The sequence below is a fragment of the Platichthys flesus genome, chromosome 17 (genome assembly GCF_949316205.1).
Source record: "Platichthys flesus chromosome 17, fPlaFle2.1, whole genome shotgun sequence".
Taxonomy (NCBI): domain Eukaryota; kingdom Metazoa; phylum Chordata; class Actinopteri; order Pleuronectiformes; family Pleuronectidae; genus Platichthys; species Platichthys flesus.
Genome location: NC_084961.1, coordinates 19,353,994 through 19,368,093, shown reverse-complemented (window position 1 = coordinate 19,368,093; position 14,100 = coordinate 19,353,994). Strand labels below are relative to the sequence as shown.

At 40.0% G+C, this 14,100-nt stretch overlaps 1 protein-coding gene across 1 annotated transcript; it reads right to left on the bottom strand.

Annotated features, from left to right (window-relative positions):
• Window positions 1–2,625: 2,625 nt before the first annotated feature.
• LOC133972798 (homeobox protein MOX-2-like) lies at window positions 2,626–13,240 on the bottom strand. Its single transcript, XM_062410371.1, has 3 exons — window positions 12,582–13,240; window positions 8,664–8,836; window positions 2,626–3,190 (listed from the first exon to the last, which is right to left on the bottom strand). The coding sequence occupies exons 1-3, from the start codon at window positions 13,048–13,050 to the stop codon at window positions 2,963–2,965; spliced, it is 870 nt and encodes a 289-aa protein (XP_062266355.1). The 5' UTR covers window positions 13,051–13,240; the 3' UTR covers window positions 2,626–2,962.
• Between the last annotated feature and the right edge of the window lie 860 nt (window positions 13,241–14,100).

Below are 14,100 nucleotides of genomic sequence, written 5' to 3'. Positions count from 1 at the left end.
TGATTACCATTTTGACTCCAAATGACGTAACCAGCATAAGATGGCAATGTCTGTATCTGGGACATTATGTCTTCTTATTCTTTTTTTTGGCTAAACTAGTATAAACGGATAGGGCCACAACCTAAATGCACTTGCACCGTGCGTTTAAGACCCTAGTTTAACAGATTGCCACAGAAGAATTCTTGAGAAAAGTGCTGATTGAAATAGAGGAAATACTAAACTCCTAACTGTTATGTGCCATCAGTTATTGCAGACTTGGACTCAGTAAACCCCAATTGGTTTATGATGAGGTGGCCAGATGCTGCTTAGCCTTAGGTAATTTATCCTCAGTCTGACCTGCTGACCCACTGGTACAGAGGCACAGCCAGTTCAGGTTATAGTTCCTGAATCCCTTTGTGAAGGACTACCTGTCCAGTTTCAGTGGTAGCGCAAGAGTGATGAATCTTAACCCTGCTACAGAGACACAGGACAAAACTTCGTAAGGACAGCGGCACCCCTTGTGTGTTTCATATCCTCCTATCCTTAGACTATTTTTGGTCATTTTCAGCAGGCATCTGTGAAACATTTGGAGGTGGCTATTGAAAATATACTTTGTCTTGTTCATATTATCACAAAGTTAATTCTTGCAGTTGTCTACTGATCTAATGTCAGGAAATGTTTGATGCTACCAAGAGATGATGATCGAAGTCGATGGATACCCCCATTTTCAAATTAGTGAACTGTCATGAAGGGCATGTGGTCACAGAGTGCCCTTCATTCGACTTTAGGACAAAGATCTGAAAGGACTTCTGAAGTGTTTTATCCTTGATCGCATGCCCACGGCGGCTATAAATAACTGAACCAAACTTAGGGGATATTCCTAAGAACTTATGAAACACATGCACAGAAAGAAAACACTGGGTACAATGTTCAACCACAAGTCAGCTTTGAGATGCATCTGAGGGAACTGGAAAGCCACAAAGCAGCAAAAGGCCTGAGACGAATAAAGTGAATGATTCACAAGCTGTTTTTACAAGTCTGAGGCTGCAGCTCTCGTGCCAAAACACGGCTCCATGAATCAGAATGCACACTCACATACTGTGGATGACACAAAAATAAGAACATCTTCTGAGCTATATTCAGTGCAGATTGAATGTGTTTGGGATTGTTAGACAAACTCTAGGAATGGGGCCTTCTTTAAAGCTTATTTTCACCTTATTTTCTGTAAATGAGATAAGTAGATAATTTAATCAAACACTAAAAACAATAAATCCTGCATTCACATCTTTACTCAAGTAAAAGCACACACATTTTAAGAGCACAATGTACTCACATTCATTTATATCCTTCTGAGGGTGGTGCTCAGGTTAACAACTTTTTACAATACTGGCCGGTTTTATCTACAATATATTTCTGAAGGTGCAAATTCCAAAGTTCCAGAATCCCCTGTAGCAGCTCTGGTGTGGAGCACTGCTTCATTTAATAGAAATAGTCAAGTAAAGCACAGGGAAATCGTGACTATAATTAAGGGTAATGCTTCTCTGGCACTGAACCATTTTATGTTCTTAACATTTCTATTTATTTTCCACTATATCTATTTTCCACTTCATTTGCACAATAATTGTATATACAAAATGTAGGTGGTATAATTATAATGATAAACTTAACATTCGTAGGGCTAATTGTAAGTTTTCTCTGCTGCTGAACCTGGTTTCCTGTCGGTAGCGGATAGTGGTGATGGTTGCTTACCCAGCGCTTCAGGAGCTTAAGACATTATAAGACGGCCTCTGAAGAGTGCTGCTTCTTCCAGGTGCACTTATACAGCTCTTGATGCATTATAAAATTAAGTTTGGTGCTGAGCTTGCAACAGCTCTTTAAGATTGGTGAGTAAACAGCTGTTGAAGTTTTCAAAATTGAGTGCTGCAGAAAGGAGACTATTGACTATCAATTCCACACAGAACACAAAAGAGACTGTTTTGTTGACCTATTCATCCATCCCAACTTCCTCCTAATGCTGACTCTAAAGCCCTTTTTCAGACATTGAACTTAGAGAATGTCCACAGAGTTGGGTCTGGACTTAAATGTAGAGCATGTCTGAAAGCAGCTTAAAGGGATAGTTCACCCAGAAAAGAAAATTCCCTCATCCTCTACCAACCACGATGCCGATGGATGGGTGGGTGAAGTGTTTGATTCCACCAAACACTTCTGGAGTGTCAGGGGTAAACTTTGTAGCAGCTGAATCCGATTAAAATGAAGTAAATAGTGACCAAGACTCTGAACGTAATAAAACAACAGAAAAAAATGAAAATGCCTCCACACTATTTGTGTGGTGTCATCCAGCTGTTCGCAAGCCCAAACATTCACCTTGTTTTAAGTTTAAAGGTCCACAAGGAGTCACTAAGCTAGCAGGTTTAGCTACCCAATGGTGTGTCTGAGGGTCCGTGAACACACTTTGTAGGAAGATATAAGAGGACATTAAGCCTTAAAACATGGTGTAAATTACCTTATTTCGGGTCAAATAGGAAACACCCAATTGCCCAATTGGATGTGGACATGCGAAGAAATCAGCACAAATGATTTGGGTTTGTCCCCTTTATTTGAAATCCAGGTTTTTGCAAGTAAAAGGCATGTAAACTTTCAGAGAGAGTAAAATACTAAACAAGAACATAAACATATATTTACAGAATTGCATGGCAACGTTTGCATTTAAAGTGGTTACAGTCATAAGACCTTTTTGTTTTTAATAAATTATTGAAATTCATTTCCATACTGATTGTTCAAAAATGTGCAGTAGAAATTGACTAAAGCAAAACATGGACAGTCAAAGCCCTTTTATTGAAGCAAATCATCTCAGGAATGTTCTCGGAGTCTCATTTTATTGTCTGTTGGGAGGGTTTGCTCACAGCAAATCACCAATGTGTCCTTTGTTTCAGGTTCTTCTGTCCATTAACAATTTCTGTTGGAGAGGAAAGACCAAGGAAGGTCATAGCGGGGGGTGCTCTGAGCTCTGGTCGCTGTCGTGACTGTCCTCCTCGGTTGCCAGCCTCTGCGAACTGGCCAAGCACTGAAGTCCCACTACACCTGACAACTCTGATGGCAGTAACCGCCCCTTCTTTACGTTCACGAGTTCCTTCTCCCGTGCGGCTGCCCCCTGCTGGCCTCCCTTCACACGCTTCCACTTCATCCTTCTGTTCTGAAACCACACCTTTACCTGTGAGGAAACACAAATCAGTGAAACGTGCCATTGTTTCTTAAGATTCCTTTCTTAAGTCTCCACAAGCATTTGCCTTATAGCTTGTTTTATAACAGTGCTCCCTATAATGTGTATTAAAAAGTGACTTTTTAGCTGCTTTAATAAGTTCTCCTCTTTATACCATGAAATTAATACTTCACATCATTAGTAGGCTGTGGAAGCCGTGGACGTCAGAAGGCTGAATTCGCAGAAACTCCCACCTGGAAGTTGTGGTGGGTGCTCTGTCCCAGCAAATAATATACATTCCAATCATTTAGCAAGGAAACATTGTCCCAACAAACAAATCGATTTTTGTGTGTAAAAAATGTATCAAGATTATTAAAACATTTAATTTGTCTAACTCAGTTTTCTGATGCCTCACATACATTTCAGATGAACATGGACCGTACAAGGCCGTATAAGAGAGTTAAGTAATGGTCAGTTATTAAGAAAACAAAGGGTCTGTTTTGTGGGCCCATCATCAACTTCCATCCAATTTAGATGTTAACACTTATATCACCTGAGTTTTTATATCACCTGAGATCCATCTTCCTCCATCCGAATTGCTAAGGCTGCAAAAGGTTGCCTGACATTAACACAACTACGGGCTGTAAAGAGCTGCTTGCACTGACGACATCTGGGGTCATGTACTTAAATAACTACACCTCTATCTTTTTAGCCCAAAGTACTAATATAATCCTTAGCATAAATTTGAAGGATCAACCAATTACAGTTGAAGAAACACTGGCAGGTAACAATTCAGTTTACAGTGGCTTGTTACAGGTGCTGTGCTCCAATTTTAGCTAATTGATCCCCCAAATCCTACACAGTTCTTTAAAACAGCTATATGGAGATGTAGATATATGTATTTGATGCTACTCTACTCCTGCCATTTTAGTAATGAGTTATAAGTGAGTTAAGGGATGTTAAGAGTCTCAGAATCCAGAATCAATGCTCTCATGCACAGATTTATTGTACGACCACTGTTGCCATTTGGAGAAACAGCCAATAAGAGTGGGAGTGTTGTGGGACTGGGCTCCAGGCAAGAAGATCTAACTCCTGGATGAGTTGTCCTGGCTGTTGCCTGAGCCAATACACAATTAGTTCCGGCTAACAGACCTCTGAATGCACTCTTATGGGGTGGTGGAAGTGTGGGGTTTGTTGTCGGAACTAGGGCAACGTAAAATAGACTTCTAAAGATTAATACGTACTGTTGAGTGCAGCCTTGCAAGACACTGGAGCAAACCGACAAATGTTAAGATAAAGCTTTACATTGCATTATTTTGTACACACAAAGGTTTAGTAACAAATTAAGGCAGAATATTTCTTTAAATTACCTAACCCTAGGGTTGTGTTTTTATGTGTTTTCTTACCAAACAGCTGTGGCGTAAGTTAATTTATTATATTATTAATATCTGCTGACTGTTTAGGATTAAAATGTATTTTTTTACTTTACAGTCAATTGTTTTGTACAATAGTCATTTTCACAGCAGATTTTGACTTGGCCCTCACCCTGGGGGAGAGCTTGCAGTGTTTCCAGTGTGTCAATGCACATGTGAGCATGGCTCCAGGGAGGATATCACAGGACATATAGTGTAAGAACAATTTGTAAATTATTCTGTTTCGAGTTGAATACCAATGTCGGAGCTTATGGACACTTGGATGACACCACAGGAGCAGTAACAATTTTACTTTGATTCTATTGGATTTGGCTGCAGTTCTGTTTACCGCTGAAACTCCAAAAGTGTTTTGTGGACTTGAACACTTCACCCATTCTTCCACCGGCATAGTGCTGAGTAGATAATGAGTAAATTAAAATTGTTGGGTGAACTATCCCTTTAAGAGTACCAGTAAGCAAGCCATATTTATATGTCTGTGGGCGTGTATATGAATATAGATGTAGTTATATATACAAAGGGATGTACATAAAATAACCTGCAACAATAAAGTTATTACTTCTCCATCCATCCTCTGCCGCTTTGACTCTATCACTTATACTCTCGAAGGTCAGAGGGGGGGGGGCTGCAGTCAATCCTTGCTGACATTGGGTGAAAGTTAGGGACATGTCCCCAGTCTATCACATGGCTGACACGCTGAGACAACTATTCTTGCTCACATTCACAATTATAGGCAATTCAGAGTCTTCAAATAATCTGCATGTCATTGGACTTTGGGTGTATGCCAGAGAAAATCCCCACAGGCATGAGGAGAACCTGCAAGGTTGAGCCCAAGAGCAACATCTCATCTCTGCAATATTACCTCAGTGTACCAACTGTACAAACATTAATGACATGTAAATGACACGTATTCCTTCCACCTTTCAGAAATACACTCTCAAACAACTGTTTCCAACACTATTAATGAACAGCGTGTGCTGTCAAACCCATTCGCAGCACCACTAATGTCCAACAAATGGTTCTTTGTGAGCATTAACAAAACCCATGAGGCCTGTGACACACAGCAGCTACACTTCACACACTACTGACAGCAGCAGACTAGCATAACAAAGAATCTGTGGTAAGGAAATGATTAGCCTCATCGCATTTATATGTCAAGCCCTTTGTTAATGTCAGAACTCTGAGGGTGTCTCAGCCCCTGATGGTAAATGTTTTTGTATTTATATAGCACTTTTCTAGTCTTAATGATCACTCAAAGCGCTTTACAGTACAGTTTTACATTCACCGATTCATAAACGCATTCATACAGTGCATCTATTCGCAGCACTTTGTTATACTATGGGGGGCCATTCAGGGTTCAGCATCTTGCCCAAGGACACTACGGCATGCAGATGGGTCAGACTGGGGATCGAACTGCCAACCTTCAGGATGGAGGACGACCACTCTACCCCGCCTAATATCAACTCTCTTCATCCACAGTGATATTACTACAGTGCTTGAGGAGGAAATGTAGACGATCAAAGTTATTCTTCGCCTAATAAATCTTGGACTTAACTGGTTTTATAATTGTATGAATAAAAACTATGTGAGAACACAGCAGGGGATTATTCGGAGGATTTAGCAGGGGATTATTCGGAGGAGTCACACATTCAGAAGATATAGACAAAGATGTCACCTTAGCAGGACAACTAGGCTCAAGATTTTTCAATGACAAAAGCGGATGTTCTGTATGTCGACAAAAAACGCATGATATCCGCAGCTGCAATTCCTCTCAATTCCTCTGAATGCCTTGGCCAGTTTTTTGTTGTCGTGAACATTACCAGAGAATGGCCTCCTGCTGTGTTCCAAAATCCATCGTGTGGACATTCTCGGAAAGTGTTTTCTGTCTCCAGCTTCAGCAGGGGTTACCTGACCCAGACATACGAGGTCAAATGGCCCCAAACCTGTCCATTGCACTGATGACGAGAGTCTTTGGTAACGCACACTGTTACTGCACTTGGCCGTTGTCTGTTGTTTGTTAAGGGCAGAGGACGTCACACCTTTTTAAAGCCCTATGAGACAAATTGTTCCTCCAGCAAATATTACAATGTTCTAACAGAGCAGTGAGAATTGTGATGCAGCGGTCAGAGCTAAGCAGCCATGAGTAGTTACTGTCTAGTGAAGCAATCGGGGAGGTCAACTCATATACACTTGACTCTACCATGACACCACAGGCTTTCTTAACAGCAAATGATGAGAATTTTGTTGGACACCTACTGTTATCATCATACAATAAAAACATTACATTTAGTTAGCAATTTCTTACACGGGTCTTTGGAGAGGAAGTGAATAGTTTTTATGAGATATTTTTGGCCTGAGATATTTTTGGCCTTTCTCTCCATGGCCTTTCTCTCCATGATGATTGAGAGAGAGAGAGCGGGGATGCAGCAAAAGGAGGGAACCAAACCTGCAGCCACTGCAGAGAACGGTTTGGTGGTGAACAGTGAAAACCTGGACATTTTAGTGTATTTCAGAATAGATTATTAGTGTATTATGTATTAGTTTGCACAGTCCTGGAATTTTTTTTGTCTTTTCTTGCACTATTGTTGTTTTATACTGATTGATTGTCCTATGCAAAGCTTTTCCTTCTGAAACTGTAAAAGGAACCTGCAGTAATTGAGCCCTGTCATGTTAAGTCAGGCTAATGGACTCCGAAACCCGAAATAGAAAATCCGTTGTTGTTGCTGTTGTCACTAATACACTGTTGTCCTGATGGAACAAGTTCTTTCAATAGATGAGACAGATGGAGTCAATGCTGCCGCTGATACAGAGCACTGGATGCCTGTATATTCAACGTTTATTAATATTGAAAGTATCGAATGTCCCAAATGCACCAACTTTCACACTGAGCTTCCTTTGCCCCTTAACAATATGCATGCCAAGTGTGACGAAGCTAAGATGAATAATTCTCTACATATGTAAAGCACAGACAGATTAAAGTTGAATGTTGGTGATTGGTGGTAGAAGTTCATTTTAAATGCATCAGTCAGGAACACTGAGACCTGCTTACCCACAAGACTATTTATATTTCTCCAAACAAAATACAACATGTAAAAAGCAGAGCGTAAAGATCTTACCGATGAGGTTAATCGTGAGCAACTTTCAATGAACCCCACTGCTGCTTGATTTTGTGCTAAACCAAACACAGAGCAGTCCATGTCTAACTAACAGAGAGATGACCTGAAACTTTTTTCCTTCTCTCTCTTTCGTTTCAATACAGGATCTTTGAAGGCTCTATTAACCGAGTATTTGAAAAGTATGGGCTTGCAGAGTTTGAACTTCCCAGATTCCCCACTATCATCCCAAATCCTGTCTATTGACTTACCCACCATCCATCTGTCCAGGACCCTGATTCCGTCCTTTACTCTTCCTTCAACCTTCCCTTTATCCCATCATACCTCAGCTCTCCTGCCAGAACCTCCGGCCCTCCCCACAATGCAATCTCAACGAACCTCATTTATGTTGTGAAAATAAATATTCAAAATCTCTACATTTGTATGGTCTTGTTAGTAAACAGGGATTTCAGCTAACTACTACTGCATTTTTATTATTCTACTAATTCATGTTTAAATAGACAAATGTCTCTTTTATTAGACACAAACGTTATATATTTTTTTTCCTGACAATAAGATTCCTTCTTCTCTCTTTTCCACGGCTGAAAAGCACCATAGCACATTTTATCTGTTGCCAAGCCAAACACTGACAGCAGTATTGCGGTGGTGATTTATTACATCCTTGCATCCTTTGGCAAAAGACCTAAAAATCCATTTTATAATCTTTCAGTGTCGAACTATGACTCAAGTGTTTTTAAGTAAGACCTGTTGACTTTCTTGCAATATCTAGTGGTTGCCAAAGGACCTTAATAAAAGTCTTGGCTCATTTAATGATCCTATAATTGTATTGCATGACATGAAGCACATTTGCTGCTAGGATTTTGATGGCTATTTGTTTTGCAGCCCCTGTTTCCTCCTCCTCTGTCCTCACACTGAGTCACAGTCATTCAGCAGGTACCCTACTTGTCGTTCCGTGAGGTCGAGGTTGACAGCTATTTCGTAGCGTCTCAGTCTGGTCAAATAGTTGTGGTGTGCAAACTCGGACTCCAGTTCCCGGATCTGTTCTTTGGTGAAGGCTGTGCGCTCCTTCCTGGGCTTGCCGCTCATGTCTGACTTATAACTTCTGTCTTGGGACGCTGAAATGAAAAACAGAACATTTTCCAGCCACAGTTGAGTCTCCAAAACAGAGGGGGAGAAAGAACCCAAAAAAGGGAGAGGGGGTGAAACAAAAAATTGGGAGGTCGAGAGAGAACAAAAAGAGGGGGGTTGAAAAAAAGTAGGTGGTAGGGTTGATAAACTACAGGGGCCAAAAAAATGAAGAAAAAAAAAGGTAAATAAATAAAAGAAGGCTTAGGAAGAGTAATGACCTTTTATTGCAAAGACAATTATTTCATATGTGGTATTTAACCCAAGCAGGGATTTTATTCCCAGACAGCCTCAATGTACAACAGCCAGAACACTATACATAAATAAACAAATAAATAAAATCTATATATATATATAAATTTGTATAAAAATATATAAATGTAAAATGGTCTGTATTTACATAGCGTTTCTCTAGTCTTCTAATTGACCGCTCCTTGCACTAACAAGTTGCATGTGCCCATTGACCCATTCTGCACTTCTGCCGGCTCAGGGGGAATTTGGGGTTCAGTCTCTCGCCCAATGACCCTTCACCATGTGGACTGAAGGAGCCAGGTATCGCATTTTCAAACCACATAGAACTTGTTGGATTTATGTAGACTGTATCTGGCGACATAATACACTTAAAGAAGCTCTACCTAGACAAAGCGGTGCAATTGTGTATATTTAATTTAATTTAAATTGATTTCAATCTTTTCCAGTTAGCCGTCTGTATCTTCCTGTGGTTTGTTGGCTCGTCAGTCCATGTGAAACCATTGGCAGAAGTGTGCGAGTGCTTTGCTGTGTCCATGTGCAACAATCAAATGAAACACGGTTCCATTTATCAAAACAGAAAAGACTCCAAACACACAGACTAGTGGTCAGATTTCTCCAACCTTAACTTGTGTTCTGGTAATTTAACCTTAACTTCACCTTAATCATTAATATTTATTTACCATAAAACCAATGTTCAATCTTATCCACGCCATAGTCTGAATTTTTAAAACAGTGGCAGTGGCTGTGATTCATTTTCTTTTCTGGCAGCAGAGTTGTGAAATCGAAACAATAAACTTGATGAATGTGGTCTCCTTTAAATTATTCTTTAACACTATGGTGTCTTTTAAATTGTATTCATATATCAAACATTAAAGAGGCCGTTTTTACCATCTAACAATATTCAGCTTTTTTCAGATTGTTTTTGTTAACGTTAAATCATACTTTCCCTCAATCATTCTTTGTTGTATTTGTGGTCAGTAAATGGTAAAAATTAACAGAGAATTTCTTCATAATGGAAAAAAACCCACTGAATAATAATTTCTGAAGTCTGCAGTGCATCAGTCCTCAGTCCTTTAAGTGCTGGATGTGCTGACAGGACACAGTTAGCCAGGAACGGAAAGAGACGCTGTTCATCCTGCTCCTGAGACAGACACCTAACGTTAATTAGACAATGGGAATTCATGTCTTGTTATTATTATTATTATTATTATCAATATTATTATTATTATTATTATTATCATTATTATTATATAATTTTTCTAAAGCAGATTTTATTTCAATGAGGCCTCACTCCAGACTCTCTCAGACCTCTCTTTTTTCAGATCACCGAGTCTAGAAAGAAAGAATAAAAGAGCTGCGGTTTCTCCAAGTGCCAATGAAGTTAGAGTTAGGAAATTGGATTTGGGTTAGGTCACTGGCAGCTTCAACGAATCCTTTCAAACTTTTCATTCTGTCTGACAGGGCTCCCTCCGTCCTGGCTGGGACATTGAGTCGTGGGGTGATCGGAAAGTTCTCCACTTGGCACACTTGTTCTGAGCTGCTCGTGAGCGGGTTGAACTGATACAGATATGGAGCCTGCTTTTAAATCTTGTATCCTGGAACTGCTGCACTCTTTTGTTTCCTTTCTGCCGTCCATGTGGAGCATATGTGTGCAGAGGAAATTTATGCCTGGAAGTTCAGTTGTATGACTCTGATATATGACCTTCACTTTCACCATCACCTTCGCTATTTCAACTTTGAGTCTCACCGTCAGAGCAAATAAATGTGTTTAGGGTCATAGATGCCACTGAAGACACTGAGGTCATGACTTCTAGGTTTAGTGCGAGTTCGGAGATTTGAAAGTCCTCGGGGGGATATTTAAAGTTAAAAAGACTAAATGTTGGTGGAGGATTAATAAGCTCTTAACAGTATTCTGAGTAAACTGTCTCACCACAGCATTCATGTCATAGCTTTTCATCATCTTTTAATTCCAGTTTTCTTTAATGGCTTCTTGTGATAATTGGCTTAAAAGTATCACAGTATATTTCAGATCTGTTAGAAAAACACATTTAATAAAAATCTAATAAAAAGTTTTCTGTCCGACAAACTTTTTAGAATGTCCTTATCTAAATCTCCGAGCATAGAAAGTGGTTGAGTTGTCAGGTGATTGCGGATGTAAAAATTATTATTTAAATTGCCTAAGATTTGATGAATTTTTGAAAAACAATTTCAAACAGCTCAGCTTAATGAGAGGACATGCATCTCCAGCAGAGAAGCAGTCAACTGTAGATCATCCTCATCAAAATCCAAGATTATTGGGATATGAATTTTAGAGAAACATGATTTATCTCCGCTGCAAAAAAGGGATATCCAAGTAATATAAGATCTCTTGAATCAGGGTAATATCTTTTTGTTTTTCTCAGACAAGATACTTTTTCTTACCAGACAGTTTTTATGTATGAGTCAAAATTTTCCCTTTTTTTGTTGGCAGAGGATTTGAGTTATTATAAGTATTATTTCCCCAATTTTATTGCTATTTTCTTGTTTGAGGCTTTTCAGTTTCCATATATAGAATTCTTTGCTTCTCATCTTTTGTCAGTTACCTTAAGTTATTGCACAATTCATGTGTGACTTTTTGAAATATAATCTATAGGTTTGATCGGTAGCTCTTTACTTGCAGATTGAAATATGCTTATGAACTAAAGAGATTAAATATGGATTCAAATAAAAAAATTCACTTACTCATGCATTGACATGTGATAAAATCTTGGGCATGATGAATTTAGAAGTTTTATGTTCTCAGTGAGAAATAAGTAAGGATTGAAGCTGTTGGTAATACTAATATAAAAAAAAATAGTACAATTACATAATTGTTATTGTCACAATTTACGCTCAAAAGAGGACAGAAATGTTATGACAGTTAATCATAATTAAGCAATCAGTTATTTGTAAAAGGGGTTTACTTCCTTTCATTGCTTAAAAAAAAATGTTTTGGTCACAGATTCAGCCATCATTTCTTAACTTGTTAAATTAGGACAATCGTGTTAACAGAATTTTTTAAATCACAGACTCAAGTAGATATTTTTTTAAGGGGGGGGGGGGGCTCCTGAAAGAAATGATGATACATCTCTAGGGGCTTATCCCATGACAATAAATTACCTGATAGATTACACAGATAACGAATGTTACGGTTACACTGCTATCAATCTTGACTTTGGTAAATTTTCAGAAATATATTGGTTTGGAACAAAGCTAGTTAATTTCTAAGATGACAGTGTAAAAAAGCAGAAAGCATTGTCATCAGACAACATTTTTATATATTTTTGAACCAAAGATGTACAAAAGAAACATCTTATTTCTTTGACGGAACAGGTACTTTAAAACGATGAATATGTTTGCAAGGCAGGGAAAATCCAGTTTAGAGGTCAATTAAAAAAGGTTGACATTAACAGATTGATGAGAAACTGCACCATAGTAAAAGCATCAAGAACTTCATCGTCTTACCAGAGCTATTATTCTTGCCCTTACTGATCCTTCTAACCGGATCCTGTGGAGACAGACTCTGCCGAGCGTACTCCCCAGACACATATGATGCCCCCGTCGGGTGACCACTGCCCACACCCGGGTTGGTGCCACACATGTTGGGACCCTCTGAGCACAGTTCTGGGACTGTGGCCTCCAGCAGTGGCAGGCATATGTTGTTCCGAAAGTTTGATGAGAGCATCTGTGAGGGAACGGGCCAGCCGGGTGGGTGTTGAGGATGGGGCAGTTGGCCTTGGTGGGCTGCACTGCAGAACGCCCCACTGTCCTCTCCTCCAGCGTAGCCGCACGGAGGCGAGGAGCTGGGTAGATCCAGGTAGGAGACGTGGTCACTCCGGCCATGCAGGGTCAGCGGCGATTGGGTGATGGCAGAGTGCAGACCCTGGGCCGCAGCATGAGGGCTACGTAGACAACCAAACAGAGAGTGATCCATGGTTTGGGGTGAACTCCAAACCCCCACTCCTGCCAGTGAGCTTCAATCGAAAACTTTCCAAATAACAAGCAGGAAAAGAAGTGAAAGAAAGAATCAGGGATGTGGGCAGCCTAAGACCCAGCTCTCCTCTGCAGCCCCTCTCAGTTCAGGCCTCCAGACCCCCCTAATTCCAAGAGAAACCCAGCTGAAGGAAGGCGGAGATGATGGTGTTGAAAGAAAAGGCCTCTGGTAATCCCGTGCACACAGACGGTTGCCAGGCAGATGGTGGGTAAACACTGAGAGGCTGAGGAGGATCTCCGATGACAGCGGAGAACGCTAGGACCAGTGTGGAAGAAGTTGGTTCCAGGGAAGTTGTGCTGGAGACGGAGTCACGCGGAGGAGGAAGAGGGGGGTGTTATATATAGGATGTAACCCGAGATGTAGGTTGGGTCACTGGCTCACTGCTACCGACCACATGCATTTGATCATCCTCCAAAAAGCAATGCTCAATAAATCTGAATCATTTATATAGCGCTGCCTCAGGAAAAGTGGGCAGTTTATTTTGGAGCTGAGTCGTTTGGCCCTGCTGAAACTTGTGTAGTAACTGTGCTGGATCAGCTGCTGGACTTTGAATGCAGAGCTGGAGAACTCTGACTCAATTTGAAGCATCTCTCCTTGGACTCGTCCAAAGTCTTTTTTTTAAATCTCTCTGAGGTGGAAAATTTGACCTTGGAAATCTGACAATGATATAAAATAAACACCAGAAATTCCTTGGACAGTCTACATTTGACTATACTTATGTATTGATCAGGCAGAGAAGATAATGAGAAGATAATGGTCATGTTCCTTGGTCAGCGTTTGGGACTTTGTATAGAATTCTACTTGCATATAGCTCATATACTGTAGATATGCTTGACTTGGACTTAACTGAAAGGCCAATTTATAATATTTTTATTTTTCAGGTTGTGACTGAATACAGATGTTTTTTTACTCCAATCAATACAGCAAAGTCTTTACTTTTACATACATCTTACACATCGTGTACTTCCAGTGTATTTTAATTCCATCATG

Bases quoted from the DNA above. Each gene is read 5' to 3' on its own strand.
- LOC133972798 (XM_062410371.1), bottom strand. From the start codon at position 13,050: ATGGATCACTCTCTGTTTGGTTGTCTACGTAGCCCTCATGCTGCGGCC. The intron at 8,837-12,581 runs GTAAGACGATGA...TTTTCATTTCAG, and splicing joins GGGCAAGAATAATAGCTCTG to CGTCCCAAGACAGAAGTTAT. The intron at 3,191-8,663 runs GTAGGGTACCTG...GTTTCCTCACAG, and splicing joins TCGACCTCACGGAACGACAA to GTAAAGGTGTGGTTTCAGAA.